Here is a 17437-nt window from a genome sequence, read left to right as displayed (position 1 = left end):
GAGACTAGGATTGCACACGTGTCAACACATCGTGTTGTTTACTCAGTTTTAGAAGATTAGTGTTCTATCTCGTTTACACTTCCTTAGAAGTAGAGAATGCACTGAACTGCACTCTATGGATCTGCAGATACTAGGATAATACCTCCACTACGGATAATAATTATTGCTGTTTTGTGTTGCATTATTTTGAATACCAGCCATTTGTTTTGTTACCAAACTCCATTAATTATGACCGCCGCGCAGCGAAGCCCCCCCGCCGGACTGGACCCCCAGGGCGGACACAGTTTTTTGTGAATATCTCGAAAACCGTAGGGCCTAGGAGGACACCATTTTTTGCATGTTGGTCTCTAGGGCCATGTCAACCCATCCCTCATTTGATGTATAGCGCCACCTAGTTTAAAATGAAAAAGCAAAAATGAGGTGTTGTAATCGCAGGTATCTTTAATGACATCATCAAAACTGCACGAAATTTGGAGTGTAGGATCATTATAACACCCTCTGAATGCATGCCAAGTTTAGTGGAATTCCGTTCATGGGGGCCATACAATAAATGAATTTATGTGTACATTTAGTGACTGTACCAACTGGCCGTAGACGGCTGGACACAGTTTTCTGTAAATATCTCGAGAATCGTAGGGCCTAGGATGGGCAATATTTTTTTGTAGGTTGGCCTCCAGGGGCTATGTCAACCCATCCCATTTCCACTCATTTGATGTATAACGTTAGTTAAAAATAAAAAAAAAGCAAAAACGAGGCATTGTAATTACAGGTATCTTTGGCTGACAGGTTCAAAACTGCACAGAATTTCAAGTTAAGGATCATTATGACACCCTCTGAATGCAAGTTTTGTGGAATTCTGTTCATGGAGGACCATAAATGAATACTGTATATGTGTACATTTACTGACTGTACACTACGCACACACACACACACACACTCATTAACACAAGCAAACACACACATAAAGATACATGCACACACATGCAGGCACACACACACACATAAATGCACACACAAACACACAAGCTCAGACACACACACACAAACAGGTATGCACACTCAGTGGCAGTTCTAGAGATTTTTTCCTGGGTAATCCATGGGCCAGACCAAATACCGGTACCATCTGGGTGGGCAAATTCTAGTTGTGATTTTTTTTTTTTATACCTACACATCCCTAGTTTATGTTTTGATATGATAGACCTCTGAGATTGGTAGCTTTTTAGTGGTTATCACCTAATGAAGTAAACCACCCTCTAAAATAAATCGCATTTTAGACACCTGGTGCATATGAAGTTGAAGTTGTATAATATTATGTTTGGTGTCATCTTAAAGAGTACACCCTAACCTTTCAGCACATTGGTAAAGCCCTCTGACAAACACAGAGGTCACTGGAGCTCTTTGAACCAAGAAAAACACAAGATTTTCCACAATTTCCACCTAAACTATACACTTTCTTTATGCCCTGTGGCATCAGAGAATATTACAGACACAAAAGACAAACTGCAATACTCTCTGGACTCCAAGGATTCAGGAAATGCATGCTTTATCCATACTACTTCTTTGTTGGATCAACAACCCCCCCACACACTGAAAAGCGAAAGCACACACAGATAAACACACATACACAAAAGCAAACACACACATGCACACACTTATTTACATACACAAAAGTTGCAAGAGTAGGGGATGAAGTAGGAGAAGGAGACAAATTGACAAGAGTGATTTATTTTTTGCGGAGAGAATGTGCAGGACTAATTTCATTTATGGACCAGAAGGTGGTAGTCTTGGGTTATTTTTTAATATGATCTCATGTGGTATAGGATTCAGAAAGATCTTGGGACCTAGCACATGACTAACAGATTTTTAAATTAGTTCTGCATTTTGTAAGCATCATCCAAGTTTGTACACTGAAAAGGACCATCATTTCTGACAGTGCTCTGTTCCAGCAAGGGGATGTGGTATTAGTCAGGGGGCCAAAACTGATATTGCAGCTTTGTCGGACACCTCTGTGTACAAGCTGACAATCTACCCAGTATTAATATTTAACCCCTTAAAGTGTGTTCTAGCCAGGTTGTCGGCTTAGAAAATGTTTTTTGTCCATTTTATCACTGTATTCTTAAAAATGGTAAAATCTGACTTTTTTCAAAGTGCTTCCTTATTCTTCTAAACCTCCTCCTGTAATTTTGAGCAAATTTGCAATATAATCCAACTTATGTGCAAGCATGATCTTAAAATTATTAATCAATAAATACCAAAAGAGTATCACACCAATCCAATCCACAGTAAACAAAGCAAATTTAATTTCTCCCTACAGTTAAGAACAAAATTATTCATACCCCTGGCAAATATTGATTTAATGTTGATTTTCTCTTGACCAACATGTTTGTTCTGACTGAAAATAACACTGCCACATGGTTAAAGGTTGTAAGACAAAATGGTAGAAGCATGGAATCAAAAAATAAGCGTTTTCCCCTTTTCTAAACTTTTTTTATGGAAAATGGCATGCTCAAAAGTATTCATACCCTTTTTAAATAACCAGAGAAAACATTATAATTTGCATTCACAGCTCTCAAAATGATTCTTACCTACCAGCTCTTCACGTCTCCACAATGATTTTAGTCCTTTTTAGCAGCAATCTGGGTTTTGAGGCAGGAATGTCGCTCACTTTTTGGATGGATTGAGATCTGGACTCTGGCTGGGCCACTCTAAACTGTTGATATTGTCCTCTGTTAACCACTCCCTGCCTTGTCTGGCCGTATGTTTTGGATCATTGTGTGGTTTAATGGTCCAATGCCGCCTATTGGGGTAGGTCTCTCACACTGCCTGGTCTTTTCCTCCAGAATCTTAATGTAGTCCCTTGTTTTAGTGTTACCATTTACTTTGAGGTCACCAAAGTGCCCTTAAAAAAAGTGGGCCATAAAAACATAACAAACTGTTCCAGCAAATCACCAACGAGATGCGCGTTTAGGAGTTTCAATTGCACGGGAGGGAGAGAGGGGGAGGGAGTAGCGAGCCAGCTCTCTGTTTTGTTTGAACGTCAACTGAAGTGACGTTACCCAGCATCGCTTAGAGCACCTTTAAATGTTGTGGGCATGTTGTGTTGAGCAGGAAACCTGAAAATTGGCCTGAAATTAAACTCACAAAAAGAAATGTTCAACTTGACAACCACCCTGGAGTTTTACCTGTATGGGTCCCTTCTAACTAAATAAACAGGTTGTCAGCTTGTACCCAAACATGTCCACAAAAGTCTTAACTGAAGCCTTTTTCAGAATTGGCCTGCTGATATGTCTTGTGTAAATGTGTATGATGACTCATTACCGAGGCCTATGCCATGAAGGTTTAATTTTCAATTAATTATAAATAATACTTGTCTGTGCTGTGCCATTTTATTTTATTTTTGTTTCATATAATTGTCTACAAATAATGTACCGTAAATGAAAAAGCTGCAAATTAACACAAAAGAAAAACATGAATAATCCTGCCTATGCTGATACTAAGGTATCACACACACACACACACACCCATCACCTCACCCCAGGTATACACTTCTGGGAGAATAAGATACATACATCTCACAGACAAACTGAGAACACTAGGTCGTAAACACCACACCCCCACTACCTATATGAGTCAGATGTAGGAGGATAACAGCCTCTGTTTTACATTTTTTTTTAATCTGTTGAAGGATTGGCTATGTCATATTTGTAACCCAATCTGTCCATTTCTTTTGACAAAACTCGCCAGATTTTCTTCCCCCTAGCAGTCTAGATCCGGGCCTGTTCAAATTACTGACCTCTGTATAAGCGGTCTTTCTGTTAATCGAGACAGGAGAATGTCCAAATCTGGTCCATGGATAGAACTGAACAGCAGCACAGCTGGCATGACCTCAAGATTGATCATAAACGTATCAGCCGCTGTCGAACAGGGTCACATGAGCAAACAGACCTTGTACCTGGTGTAACTGGCCCTCAGAACAAGACAAACATCAAATAAAACTAATCCCTAAGCCCGTTCATATGGTTTTTCAGAAAATCATTCTGTTACGTGATTAAAGAACAACTGCTAAAGAACACTGGAAAGAAAAACGCAAGTTTAGGCATCAGAAACTGTCAGGAATTTTGCAAACACAATAGGATTACATAGAGTGGCCACGCGAGGGAACATGAATGTGATCTCCATTTGAGGAGCGTAATCGATTGCAGACATGCGCACAGCACAAGGAGCGCATAGTAAGCCTAGGTTACTTTCACTTTCTAAAGTGTGCATTCATTAAGTGAAAGATGCTTCACACCAAAACAGCGATCAAACATTATCAAATTTATCATGACATGTGTCACAAACACATAATCAAAACCAAAATAATGTAAGTAAAGACTATGTTAAGTGTTGTTCTCTCATTGGCTCCTGCAATGCGATTTCGGTTAGTAAAATGTATGCCATCCTTGTGTAACCTAGACTAAAAGGTATAGAGACCCAGATTCACAAGGGGGTGGAGGATGTGATATTTTGATCTGATATAGTTGCCTAAATTAAAGGCCTTAAATTGGAAGTATTTTGGCTTTGGTTGTCTTCTGACACTTCAAGGTAGATCTTGCCTTTGTTCAGGGCCGAGGTCAGGGATCTTGGGCTCAAAAAGGTTGGTGACCACTGCTGTACTGTATTATACTTTTTCAATTTGGCTGAATCCGCTCAGCTGTGATGGCAGGGTACCATGACTGAGAGTGGCCATCATGTGAGCTTAGCCTGTCATTTTCCACGCCGAGATGGAGTACTAGCTGGCCAAGATGGTCCAGAGGGCTGGGTAGGCGGCTGTTTGTGTGCCTTCTTTCCATGATCTAGGGGCAGTAACAGGAAAGACATATCAGCTAGATAGAAATATCTGGTTCAGCCTGAGCCACAAAGCTATCTAATCATGCCCTGCTACAATTCCACCTGGAAGACAAATAGTTACAGCCTTGATTATGTGTGATTATAGTGGCAACAAGGCAAACCGGGCTGCAATCCCGGAAATCCTTTTCGGTGCGTCCAGCCTACTTGGCTGTCAATGCTGCTGACTGGTAACCTGACTCTCGCCAGATGAATTTCGTTCCGCCTAGATCCGCCTAGCTCCACTCACATCCATCTGGGATCGCTTCCATTGAGAGTGATTTCGACACCAGATTTTATGGGTGCCAATCAGGACGCAGGGCGGGAGTTTCATAGATGTGATGTAGCGTAGAAGCGACTGTGAGACTGTTCTCAGCATCACGGGTTGGCTTCAATGTGAGTGGTTGAAGTAGCACGTCAATAGATGACGGACAAGTGGCTTATCCAATCTTATGCAAGGATTTTTTAATAAGGCCCAGCCTTCTGAAGCACCACTCCAATGGATCGATCCCAGATGGATGAGTGGAGCCAGGCGGAACGAAATTCATCTGGCGAGAGTCAGGTTAGCTGATTGGTGGATTACTGGTAAGACGTGTCAATTCAGGCTTGGGTTAAAAGCGTCTAAATGTGATGTAATGTAAATGCCATTTTATTTCCAAACACCTCAGAGAACAGATCTACAGACCTACAGTACCTTTGTCACGATGGTGGTGCTCTGATTCTGCAAAATATCCAAACAGAAAAGCCATTTAAGAATGAATAAATGAGTGAAATTAAATGTAAAACAATTAATAATCAAAACATGCAAGATGACAAGGTCTTACTTTCTGCCTTTTGCCATTTGCTTGCATCTGGCTTCTTGTCTGAAGTAGTAAAAAAGGAATATTCAGACTATTGCAATCAAACCTATAACGTGAACACAGAAACTTCATATTCTCCTACATAACAATAACATTCCACATTCCAAAATGTTCACGTTTGACCTATCTTCTTCATTTTCTTACTAGATACCAGTGGTGGGCGAAGTACACAAATCCTGTACTTGAGTGAAAGTAGAGATACACATGGTCAAATGTTACTCTAGTAAAAGTCCTCCTTTTATATTTCCACTTGAGTGGAAGTACAGAAGTACTTGCTTTCAAATGTACTTAAGTATCGAAAGTAAAAGTCCTGAAATGTATTATGACATACAGTTGCATTTACTATTGTTGAAATGATTCGGCACAGACATATGCATTCATTGAGCCTTTCTCCTTCATTTGAGGACAAAATCAACTGAGAATTGTATGTACTGTAGAAAGACCTACAGTAAAAACAAACCAATGTGATATCTTAGATACTTCAAAGTAACCACTTTTTGCTTTGTGGATGGCTTTACAAGTTGACAAGTTGACAAGTTCCAACACTCTGGAAGACATCATGTCTCACCCCCGTCCCCAAGAAACCACACCCCAGTGAGCTTAATGACTTCAGGCCTGTCGCTCTAACATCACATGTGATGAAAACAATGGAGCGACTGGTCTTAGGTATGCTCAGACCCCAGGTACGCCATGCACTAGACCCGTTACAGTTTGCATACCAGGAGAAAGTAGGTGTGGACGATACCATCACTTATCTTTTACACAGGACACATTCTCACCTAGACAAGGGGAAAAGTGCTGTGAGAATCATGTTCTTTGATTTCTCAAGTGCTTTTAACACCATCCAACCCCTCAAACTGGGAGATAAGCTCTTGCAGATGGGTGTGGACGCTCACCTGGTAACCTGCATTACAGATTACCTGACCAAGCGACCACAGTTCGTCAGACTGAAGAACTGCCTCTCTGACACTGTGATCAGCAGCACCGGAGCACCACAGGGAACTGTGCTCCAGTCCTGTTCACCCTGTACACATCTGACTTCTGCTACAACACCGAGCCATGCCACATGCAGAAGTTTTCTGATGATACTGCAATTGTGGGGTGTATCAGGGACGAGCAAGAGGAGGAGTACAGGAGCCTGGTGGAGGACTTTGTGCAATTGTGCAAACTCAATCACCTTCAACTCAACACTTCAAAGACCAAGGAGATGGTGGTGGATTTCCACAGGTCTAAGCCCGCTCTGCTACCAGTCTCCATTGATGGGGTCAATGTGGAAGTGGTAAGCACCTACAAGTATCTGGGTCTCCACCTGGACAATAAACTGGCATTATCTGTCATTGTCTATCATCATTTATTTGATAACGTTGTGAGGCTATTTATGGTAACATCAATATTGTGAAAAGGGGTCAACAAGGTACAGTAAATAGTGGATTTAAAGCCTAGCTCGCTTAATAGAAAATACACATGTAAGTAGACATGTATTTGGACAGTCTTTTTCCCAAAAGGAACTTCAGCTGTACTGCAGCTGTCACAAAATGTAGTGGAGTTAAAAGTAAGATATTTGGCCTAGAAATGTACAGGAGTAAAAGTAAAACGTGTAACAAAATTGAAATACTCAAGTAGACTACAGATACATGAAAAAGTGACTTAAGTACAGTATTGAGTAGCCTAAATGTACTCAAGTAATGTCCGCCACTGCTAGATACTCACATTTCATCACAATCTTTTATACTTACTGCTGACTTCTTCATTGACAATCAATGTTTGGATTCATATGGTAAGGTCACACCAGAGTGTTTTTCACGGATTGGGATAAATGCAGAGACCAAATTTCCCCTGACGGGAAGAGTATATATACTTATACTTATACTTATATGGTAAGGTCACACCAGGTTTAGTCTCATCACAACTATGGCTAGATGGTGTGGCCCCTAAGGCTTCCCCTAATCAGCTATGGCTGCTAAAGCACATGAATGGCCTTCACCCGAAAGACAAATAAACACGTCCTCAAGTATGTATGATTACACAGAGGCCACGTGGCAAACTAATTCCATCAGGTTACAGGTGAGAAGGGCATTTGGTGCTTCCAGAAAACATCTCCTGTTTCAATTCTGTTTATTGTCCTTTCATTGCCAAATCCAACAGCTCAAAGCACACATTTCCAGACATACCTTTATCGTGATGCCAGTTTGACTCTGCAAAATGTCCAAATAGAGAGCCATTTAAAATGCTGCAATGTTGCCAAATGCAAAACATTTAAGTATGGAATAATTATAGACATAATGGTGTACAAGATGGTGAGGTCTTACTGTCTCCCTTTTGGTCCTTTTGGCCCTTCGTGTGTTCTGGCTTCTTGTCTGAAACAGCAAGAAAGGAGTCAGACGGTGATTAATGTGAAGACAAACCTGCTAATGTGATGACAAAATATATCATTCTTATATTCAAGCCTTAGTATATAACAACCTGCTGACAAGAAATGCTTCATCTACATGCTTTGTTTTCCTGTGTGTTGCTTGCTTACTGACTTATTCATTATAATTGTCTTTTTGCTTCATGTGATGATGGCGCACCAGGTTTACAATAGCTATGGCTGCTATTCTTAAGGCCCCTCTGTGCATTGTGCACACATTTGTACGGTGGCTTTCTGTTCATGACATACGTGGATGCGTTGGATTCATTCTCTGGCCATCTGGTCTGAAGGGAGCACCTGGGTTGCCATGCCCCGCCTGAGGAGGGCGAGTGTAACCAGAACCAGAATCTGAGGAGAAGAACAAGCTAGTAAAGACATGTAGACCCACAAATAAATGTTTCAATAACTTGTAGCTTCAAATATTATAATACAATGTAAATGTTACGTTGCAATGGTTACTGATTTAACCCACTGGGTGAGTTGAAGAGTCCAGCAGTGCAAAATGTCTGCTTGTTTTGCTAATTAAAAATAAGGGATATGAGGGAATATATTTCACCTTTGTCAAGAACCTTCTCAAAATCTGCAAAATTGGATATTAGAATTATTAGAAAGGCATGACAAATGTTGTCAATTGACATCATAAAAAGAATATGCTCAAACACATATTTATTTATTGTGGGAGGAAGTTACATTACACATATTTTCTGTCTGATATAAGTTTTACAACATCTAGAGAGGTGGTGTCATGTTCAGACATATTTTGAAAGATGGCTGTGAACACACACACACACCTGCAAGGACTGAGATTCGGTTTTCTGCTGGTACACTCAGAATTTTGTCCAGTAGCTGCTTGATGGCAACAGCAGAGGACTGATAGGCTGTCACAGCTTCGGAGTCTGTGTTCATACGGGGGCAGTAAGGGTCAAACTTGGCATTGAAGGGCAGTTGGACTGAAGCCTATCAGAAACAAAGATGAGATGACATGAAAGAGCATTTCTGAAACTTTCAATATCAGTCTTTCAGCATCTACACAATGCACAATTTCATGACTACATTTAGTTCCTTCATGATCATTCATGTGTATAATTTCTCCCCTTCTGATTTGATACCACACCATATACCTGCAGGAAGGACAACGAATCCGCTCTTGACAGAAGGCCGTTGAGCTCCACTTTGGTTTGGCTCATCTTCTCCACATTCTTACCAAACGTCTTTGTTAGAGACTGGAGCTTTGTCTGACCACTCTCCAATTCCTTATCCACGGCTCTCAAAGCATCTTGCTCATCCCTGTCAATCAGATCTCTTATGAACTGATACTTTGTGTTCACCATCTTCTTACGAGCAACTGCATCATCCTAGAAAACAATTTCACAATTTTCTGGCATGTGGATTTTGTTTATCTTTGAACACATATAGTTATATTAGTGTGACCAGTGCACACTTACCTGTAGCTCCAACTCCTGCTGCCCCATTTGGGCCATAACAATGTTGTTCTTGTCAATCTTTCTCTCAAGCAAACTCAACATACCACTTATCTCAGACTAGGAATGAACAGAGAAACACAACCTTCAAGTTGATCATTATATTTCTTACATATTCAAATTGCTATTCATTGTGTAGCCCAACCCTTGCAATATGTGAGCATACAGTTACTAATTTGCTTTGAAATACAGTATATACTGCCACTGGTAGGCCTATAGCCTTTCTTTAAGTGGCTTAATTATGTAAATAAACATTATTTTATCGCTGCAGTCATGTGAAAATCCATGGTCTTGTAGGCTACATGTGTTAAGGGCTGCTGTAGCCTAGGGCAGTGTTTTTCAACCTTTTTTGTGCCACGGCACACTTTTGACACTTAAAATGTCCCACGGCACACTAACATCCTGTGTGAAGAAAAAATAAACATACCATAGCCTAAAATTTAAAATAATACACAGATATGACCTTATAATGGCTTCTATGCAAAACCTGCTCAATAAAACAAGTGCCCTCTGTATCATTTGTAGGTGAATATATCTAATTTAATTGTTGTTATGAACTGGATATGTGATGATTCTGTGAATACTGGATATGGGGCCCCGTTGTACAATGCCTGCATGCCACAAATAGTGCAATCATACAATCAATAAGAGCATGTGGTTATAAATTCTTTCATGCAACAGTTGCTTTTCTGGACCAGTGAGTGACATTTGGGTAATTTTCTGCGGCACACCTGATGATCTCTCTCGGCACACTAGTGTGCCCCGGCACAGTGGTTGAAAAACACTGGCCTAGGGGTAATTGACTTCGCGTTTACAGTCTCCTTAAAGGTAAGGGACAATTAATAATTGACAGACCTCTTTCTGTTCTCGCCTTTCCTGTGGGGTGGTGTAGTCGCAACCTCGATGCACCTGTAGACAGGTACTGCAGATGCAGCACTCGTGTTCCTTGCAGAAGAACTCTTTGATCTTGTAATGTTCCTGGCAAATCCGCTCCTGCAGATCTCCTAAAGGGTCGGTCAGTTGGTGCGCGCGGAAAACAGGATTTTCCTCGTGCGGCTTCAGATGTTCTTCACAGAACGAGGCCATGCATGTAAGGCAGGTTTTAACTGCGTTTAGCTCCCTGCAGGTATCACATTTGATGACATCTGGTTCCTGCTTGACTGGTACATCATTGGAATGGTCTGATTCCGATGAAGATGACTTCGTTTTGATGGTGTCAACAATAGCACTTAGGACAGTGTTTTTCTTCAGCTCGGGTTTGCTAGAGTAATTGTGCCTGCACTGAGGACATGCCAGGAGGGCATTTTCTTTCCAGGCTACATCCAAACAGCCTTGACAGAAGTTATGACCACAGGGGAGAGTAACGGGGTTTTCAAAAATGCACATGCAGATACTACATGTGAGTTCTCCCTCTAGGCCGAGCATTGATGCAGTATCCGTCGCCATTTCTGTGCGCCGTTTCTATAATGCGTATAGATCTGCGGAGGAGAGAAACGCAAGTTGATGAACTGGTCTTTATGTAGAGATACACAGTCCCGTCAAAACAATATCTTAACACGACTGCTGAGAGAAAATCATAAGAGGCCTTGGCTAGCCTATAATGTTACAATCTGAGCTTCCATTAAATCTTAAAATATGATTAAACTACACTTGCCAAGATTTAGATTTGTATTTAATTTGTTTAAACGGTTGATTTTTTTCGGGTGGGACTACAGTAGGTGGGCCTACTTGGGAAGACTGCTTTCGGCCTATTTGATTCATGATCAGTGTTACAGTGTAATATCAGCATCATATTAATATAGCCTACCTACCCTATACACTCCAGATGCAACACTTTCGGTCGTTGCTGCCAGTTTATGTAGGATAGTCCACCCGCCTAGAGAATAATACACGTACTGTAGGCTATCACAGTGTTTTTCAACCTTTTTTGTGCCACGGCACACTTTTGACACTTAAAATGTCCCACGGCACACTAACATCCTGTGTGAAGAAAAAATAAACATACCATAGCCTAAAATTTCAAATAATACACAGATGGCCTTATTATGGCTTCTATGCAAGACCTGCTCAATAAAACAAGCGCCCTCTGTCATTTGTAGGTGACTATATCTAATTTAATTGTTGTTTTGAACTGGATATGTGATGATTCTGTGAATTCTGGATATGGGGCCCCCGTTGTACAATGCCTGCATACCACAAATAGTGCAATCATACAATCAATGAGAGCATGTGGTTCTAAATTCTTTGATGCAACAGTTGCTTTTCTGGACCAGTGAGTGCAAGGGCGTAGGTTTGGTCTGAGCTTTGGTGGGGACACCCACTAATTCCCCCGAAAAAAAAAAGGAAAAGCCACTCAACTCTTTCACCAGCCACTATAGATATATAAAATGATTAAAATGTGCTACTGTCCAACTACCCATGATTAAAATGTGCTACTGTCCAACTTGATCTATACTGTGTAGCATATAATCTGATTTTAATATGTATACATATGTAGGCTATATTTAACATTTATTTTCTATTTGGTCTGTTATGAAATCATGCATTGACCCATTTAAGCACAGCTCAGTTTTAAGAAACTTAAATACATGCATGCTTAGCATTTTGTGAAAAGAATCATTAAGGCTACATTGACAACTCTTAACCATAAGCTGCCTGTATATTCTCTAATAGGCCTATTTACAGATATCTAGGCGATGTAAGCACAGCAAAGTTTTAAGAAATGCTTAAAGCCGAAAGACCATGTTGAATTTTTCTACAATTTATTTCAAAACCGGATTACTCTGGAACAGCTAACTATACACGGGAATGCTTTACACCTTTGTGTTCGGTAAGGTCTGCTGTTTATTCTGATATATGGGTTGTCATGTGTTGCGTGAAGAGTGTGTAGGCCTACGATCATACGCGTAGATTACGGTGGGGACGGGGGGGATATGTCCACACCACTATTTATAATTTGAATTTTGTCCCCACCACTTCTAAAAAAGTGCAAACCAATTGCGACCGAAAAAATCCCCACATACTGAAATCATCGAGTCTAAACCATGCGATAGGCGCGCACAATGACATCCTCACAGCATGCGCACCTGCCTGGATATGTGTGGATCGAGTGTTGCGTGGTTAAGGTTTTTTAACATCCGCACCCACCCGACCCTCCAGTCATTTAATGCCTGCTAGAGTTGACTGTAGCTCGGAATGCAATCGGTTGCCATAGTAGGCTATCCTAAAATCCAGCGATAAAACAAAGCATGAACTCGAGCGTTGCTCTGCCCTATATGTATATTGTAATGCTTACAGATAGGCTATCTAGGCGATATTTGTAACATTTATTTTGTATTTGGCCTGTTATAAAATCATGTAGGCCTATTGAACAATTTAAACACATTGTGAACAAGTTGGAGACATGCATATAGACATTGCTGCAAATTTAAAACCGGATTACTCTGAAATGGCTAACTGTACAGGGGAGTGCTTTAAACTTTAATGAAAACTTTAAACTTTAATTACACCTTTGTGTTCGGTAAGGTCTGCTGTTTATTCTGATATATGGTTTGTCATGTGTTGAGGGAAAGTTCGCGAAGCCAAGATGAATGGGTAGGGAGACGGGCGCAACAAATAGCCTATGATTAAATGAAAGTTATGGCTACTTTTCTCGCGAACCGTTTACCACAACAACTAACCACCAACATCGTTTAAAAGCTGAGAAAAAGCTCTTTCGTGTGATACATGTGATGTCTGTGAGGAATAGGCTACTTCGCAAGTAGTTCAGCAAATTTGTGCGGGACAGAAATACCTTTACAGAGCAGCAGATCAGGGCTGGCCATATCGGCTCTGATGTACATTGATTTAAATGCATTATCGCTTTACCCAACACGCGAACGAGAAAGAAAAGAAAAAAGAAACCAACGAGCTTATGTCACGATTTCCGATAGGCCTAGGCCTAGAGAAAAGACAGCTATTGGTAACCTAACAAGTAGGATTTGCTTTGCCTACTCTGCTGTTTGGTTGTCCCAAACTTTGAGACGACCCATACTCGCATTAACTGAATCTTATCAACCCGAACTGCGATGTTCCAAACAGAGTGACAGGATGCAATGCCTAATAATCTCACTGCCTACGGCATAACTGATAGCCTACAGTGCGCCTAGGCCTACTGTTAAACACCTGAAAAATATTAAGCTGCTGTTTTCTTTTCATGACGAGCACTAGGCCTACGTTTGAATGATTTATGACTGAATGGAACGTTGCGTTTTTAAGCGCCCGAACTGCTTATCACGTCGTGTGACAAAGTTTACACCAATCATCATCTTCTAATGTATCCTTATGTTGAGATGTCCATTCTCTTTGTCCTAGGCTATCATTTGTGCGTGAAGCATGTTTCAATTAAGACAGTACACAAGCTATTTTTATTGTTGTATTGAATGATTTCATTAATGAATTGTACGCACATAGGCTACAGGATTACGGCTTGCGGCGCCACTGACCAAGGCCACAGTAGCCTGTGAACCTCTGATTTTCAAAGGGGAATCACGGCCAACTCTTCTCTTCAATTTCCCTTCCAAATTACTTTTTATTGTCTGAAGACATCTATCGCAAGAATCTAACATTCTAAGCAACAGCAAAGCAAATGCAAGCTAACCAAAGTGCAGTCGGTTTCACCTCGTTTTCAGACACACGTTGCGGCAAAAAGACGTCTCATTGTTTTTTTGTTTTTTTTTGTCGGGTCGGGTCAGGTTCGGGTAGTTAGGCCTAATCAGTGCATATTGAGGGTCTAGTGGGTGAAGATTGACTCTCCTGACGGGTCGGGTGGGTGCGGATGTTAAAAAACCTTAACCGGCGCAACACTGTTGAGCATATTGTAATGCAGCGTTGAATGGATGAATAGCTTACATAAGGGTACCCCGCACTTTTCAAACCACACTCAAGCTTATGGTTATTGTCCCCACCACTATTAAAAACAAACTGACGCCCTTGCCTACGATATTCCACCGAGACGAATGGATGTGGAGATGGGCACAGAGAATAATTATTAAATCTCTTGAAGTTAATTTTTCTCGCGAACTGTTTATCACAGCAAATAGTGGCTATAGCACCGTTTAAAAGCTGAGAAAAGGCTCTTTCATGTGACACATGTGTGATGAGTAGCCTACTCGAGGAGTTCAACAGAGAAGAATGGATGAATTTGGACGCACTTCATATGCCTTGTAGTGAAGTAAAGCTGAAGCGCAGCGTCTCCTGCGGCTCACTGGTAGTTATTATAGGTAACTTCAAATCAGCGCGATTTACCCTTATAGGCTATGTGAGCGCTCCCCCCCCCCCCCCCCCCCCCCCCCCCCCCCCACTTCAACCTGAATATTGGTGGGGACATTTCAGTCGTAATCTGACATTGGTGTGGACACGTCCTTCGGTCCCCACGCAAATCTACGCCCCTGAGTGAGTGACATTTGGGTAATTTTCTGCGGCACACCTGATGATCTCTCACGGCACACTAGTGTGCCGCGGCACAGTGGTTGAAAAACACTGGGCTATCAGACAACAGCTGGTTAGCACCCGAACATTTGCTTGCTTGTTTGAGAGCACCTGCGCAGTAAGTGTGCGTAGCCCACGCTCCCTGACTCAGGTTTGGGGCGTTACCAGATTTTATGACAAATGCGTAATGTTATTAGTGCGTAATAATAATTGTATTAAGCCGTGATATTAATAATAAAGTTGGACGGTCGTGCAATTTATGGTAGCCTACTCTTTCGGGAGAAATAACAGGAGGGCACCGGGAGACACTGTAGGCTACGTGAGAAACTCGACAAAAACGTGCCATCGTACATCAGTACGTGCCACCGTACATGTCACTACATGCCATCTTACATGCCACCGAATAATCTAACTCCTAGAACGGGTGTTGGCAGGTCGCACGCCAGTAGGCTAAAGCAAAGATCTCAACCGTCTCTGGCTAAAGCTAAAAATAGCCTACTGAATTCGAAATTAGCCAACTTGTTATTTAAAAAACAAACACACACACATTATTCCCGTGTATTCTATAATGAAACATCTTTCGTTATACACTCAGGGATGTAGTGGAGGCTAAACGCAAGTAAACGCAGTTTATCCACCTCTGAAATGTCAGAAATAGAGTTTATCCACCTCTCAAAAGAGTATTCACCAATTGCAACTTTTAACATTCAAAAATCACACTGTATTATCCAGATTCACAATATGTACACTCATCAACACTCTCGGAACCATTTAATACCACTGGTATTGTTATAAGCATTGGACAATAACCTCCATCATTATCAAACATGTTTGCCTTTTTTTTTTTATCCGATACCACATGGCGCAGTCCACTTCACCGAGATCACAGAATTCATAGTTTACCCACCTCTTATTTTAACACTACACTTACCTCGTCAAGAAGACTGGCTTAGCAGGTCTAAGTTGGCTGGCATCGGGTGGTGAACGCTCCTGGAGTCATTTGAATATAGCCTATAGGGTTCCTCGGTTTGTAATTCCTCATATGACAGTCTGCTGAATGAGTAAAATGATAAAATCATTCTGAGCCTAACTCCACCCACTGCATATTGAAAAGTGTGGACAAGGGCCCAGGGATAGAACTAGACGAGCAAATTTAAAGATGTCATTATTAACAACAATATCTAATCACATTATACAGATTATACAAGAACCCATTTTTAAGTGTGCGCTAAGCTTCACGACACAAACCTTGCTCCAGCGCTGAGATCACAACACATGATTGGCACGATGTAGTCCAGTGTTTCTCAAACTTTTTCAGACCAAGGACCACTTAACCAATAAAAAAAACTTCACAGACCAATAGCTAAAAAAAAGTAGACCTACTTCAACAATATATTACACAATAGGCCCACTAAACAACCTTGCTTATTGTCTTTGCACCTTGCTTATTGTGTCAGAGGATTCATATGATTTAAACGTAGTTTACATAGGCAGTGTCATAGAACTGTTTGGATTTACATTAAAGTTGGTTCAATATAACAAACAACTCCTCTATATTACCAGTATATTTTACCACGTCTGCTCGCGGACCACTTGGGATAGCTTGCGGACCACACTTTGAGTCTATTCACAACACATGATTGGCACTATGTTTTCACGTCGACTTTTTTGCCGCGGAAGGGGCGGGATATGTGTAGAGTAGATAACTGCCATATTGGCGTTACAACCTAACCCCATGCATTTCTATGGAGGATTTTTGAGTGCTGTGTCTCCTCATTAGAAAGTCTCTGCCCTCGGCCAGGGCCCGGTAGGCCGATCAGTAGGCTAATCCATCCCTGCCTGCAACGAGCCGATCCAGGTTGGGTCTGCAACAGGATGCTTGCAAACTACCAGTAGGCCTACCTCCTGGCCTGTGTCGGACTAGCTCTCCAGGTTCAAGGAAAATGTTCATAAATCGGTCACAGCCACTTGGTAAACCTGTTCAACAGGGCTCTCTCAAGTCTCCCACATAGACCATGACACACAACCTTCAACCGCACATGCCTTTTCTCACGCTTTTTCACTGATTTAATTCCTCCAATGTAATATTATCATTTGATTTTTAAATAGGCCTACGAGTTTAACTGATGACGGATGACGTTAATTTTGGTACAGTTTGCACAGGCAACCTACGATAGCGTTTCTAGATGCCACAATGCTCTGCATCGAAACGAGCGCACAGGTTCAAATTCTACTGGGTCTTCATTCATCTGTGGTATCAAAATTACCATCAACACATGGCATGGAATGTTTTATTTATCAAAGAATAACAGAAGAACGACTAAACTCGTTTAAGCTAACCCACGCTCAAC

At 41.3% G+C, this 17437-nt stretch overlaps 1 protein-coding gene across 4 annotated transcripts; it reads right to left on the bottom strand.

Annotated features, from left to right (window-relative positions):
- Positions 1-1726: 1726 nt before the first annotated feature.
- Positions 1727-16109, bottom strand: LOC143133904 (E3 ubiquitin/ISG15 ligase TRIM25-like). 4 transcript variants are annotated; one of them, XM_076293857.1, is made up of 12 exons: positions 16018-16109; positions 10473-11095; positions 9582-9677; positions 9258-9491; positions 8928-9093; positions 8693-8716; positions 8386-8484; positions 8036-8083; positions 7898-7921; positions 5691-5729; positions 5552-5587; positions 1727-4835 (listed from the first exon to the last, which is right to left on the bottom strand). In XM_076293857.1, the coding sequence occupies exons 2-12, from the start codon at positions 11061-11063 to the stop codon at positions 4747-4749; spliced, it is 1446 nt and encodes a 481-aa protein (XP_076149972.1). In that variant the 5' UTR covers positions 11064-11095; positions 16018-16109; the 3' UTR covers positions 1727-4746. The 4 variants fall into 4 exon arrangements, with proteins under 4 accessions (XP_076149972.1, XP_076149981.1, XP_076149991.1 ...); XM_076293866.1 differs by having other exon boundaries at positions 1728-4835; positions 5561-5587; XM_076293876.1 differs by lacking the exon at positions 8693-8716 and having other exon boundaries at positions 1728-4835.
- Positions 16110-17437: the final 1328 nt, after the last annotated feature.

This window comes from Alosa pseudoharengus, unplaced genomic scaffold, assembly GCF_046254945.1.
Source record: "Alosa pseudoharengus isolate Yale_2024_CS ecotype anadromous, Long Island Sound unplaced genomic scaffold, YU_APseudo_1.1 YU_APseudo_1.1_scf_1, whole genome shotgun sequence".
In the NCBI taxonomy this organism is placed as follows: Eukaryota; Metazoa; Chordata; class Actinopteri; order Clupeiformes; family Clupeidae; genus Alosa; species Alosa pseudoharengus.
This window is presented reverse-complemented; position numbering and strand designations above follow the sequence as displayed.

Excerpts from the sequence above, each read along its gene's own strand:
- LOC143133904 (XM_076293857.1), bottom strand. The coding sequence starts at position 11,063 with ATGGCGACGGATACTGCATCAATGCTCGGCCTAGAGGGAGAACTCACA. Across the intron at positions 8,485-8,692 it reads TGAGAAGGTTCTTGACAAAG|ATTCTGGTTCTGGTTACACT; the intron begins GTGAAATATATT and ends TCTTCTCCTCAG. Across the intron at positions 5,588-5,690 it reads CAAATGGCAAAAGGCAGAAA|AATCAGAGCACCACCATCGT; the intron begins GTAAGACCTTGT and ends GATATTTTGCAG.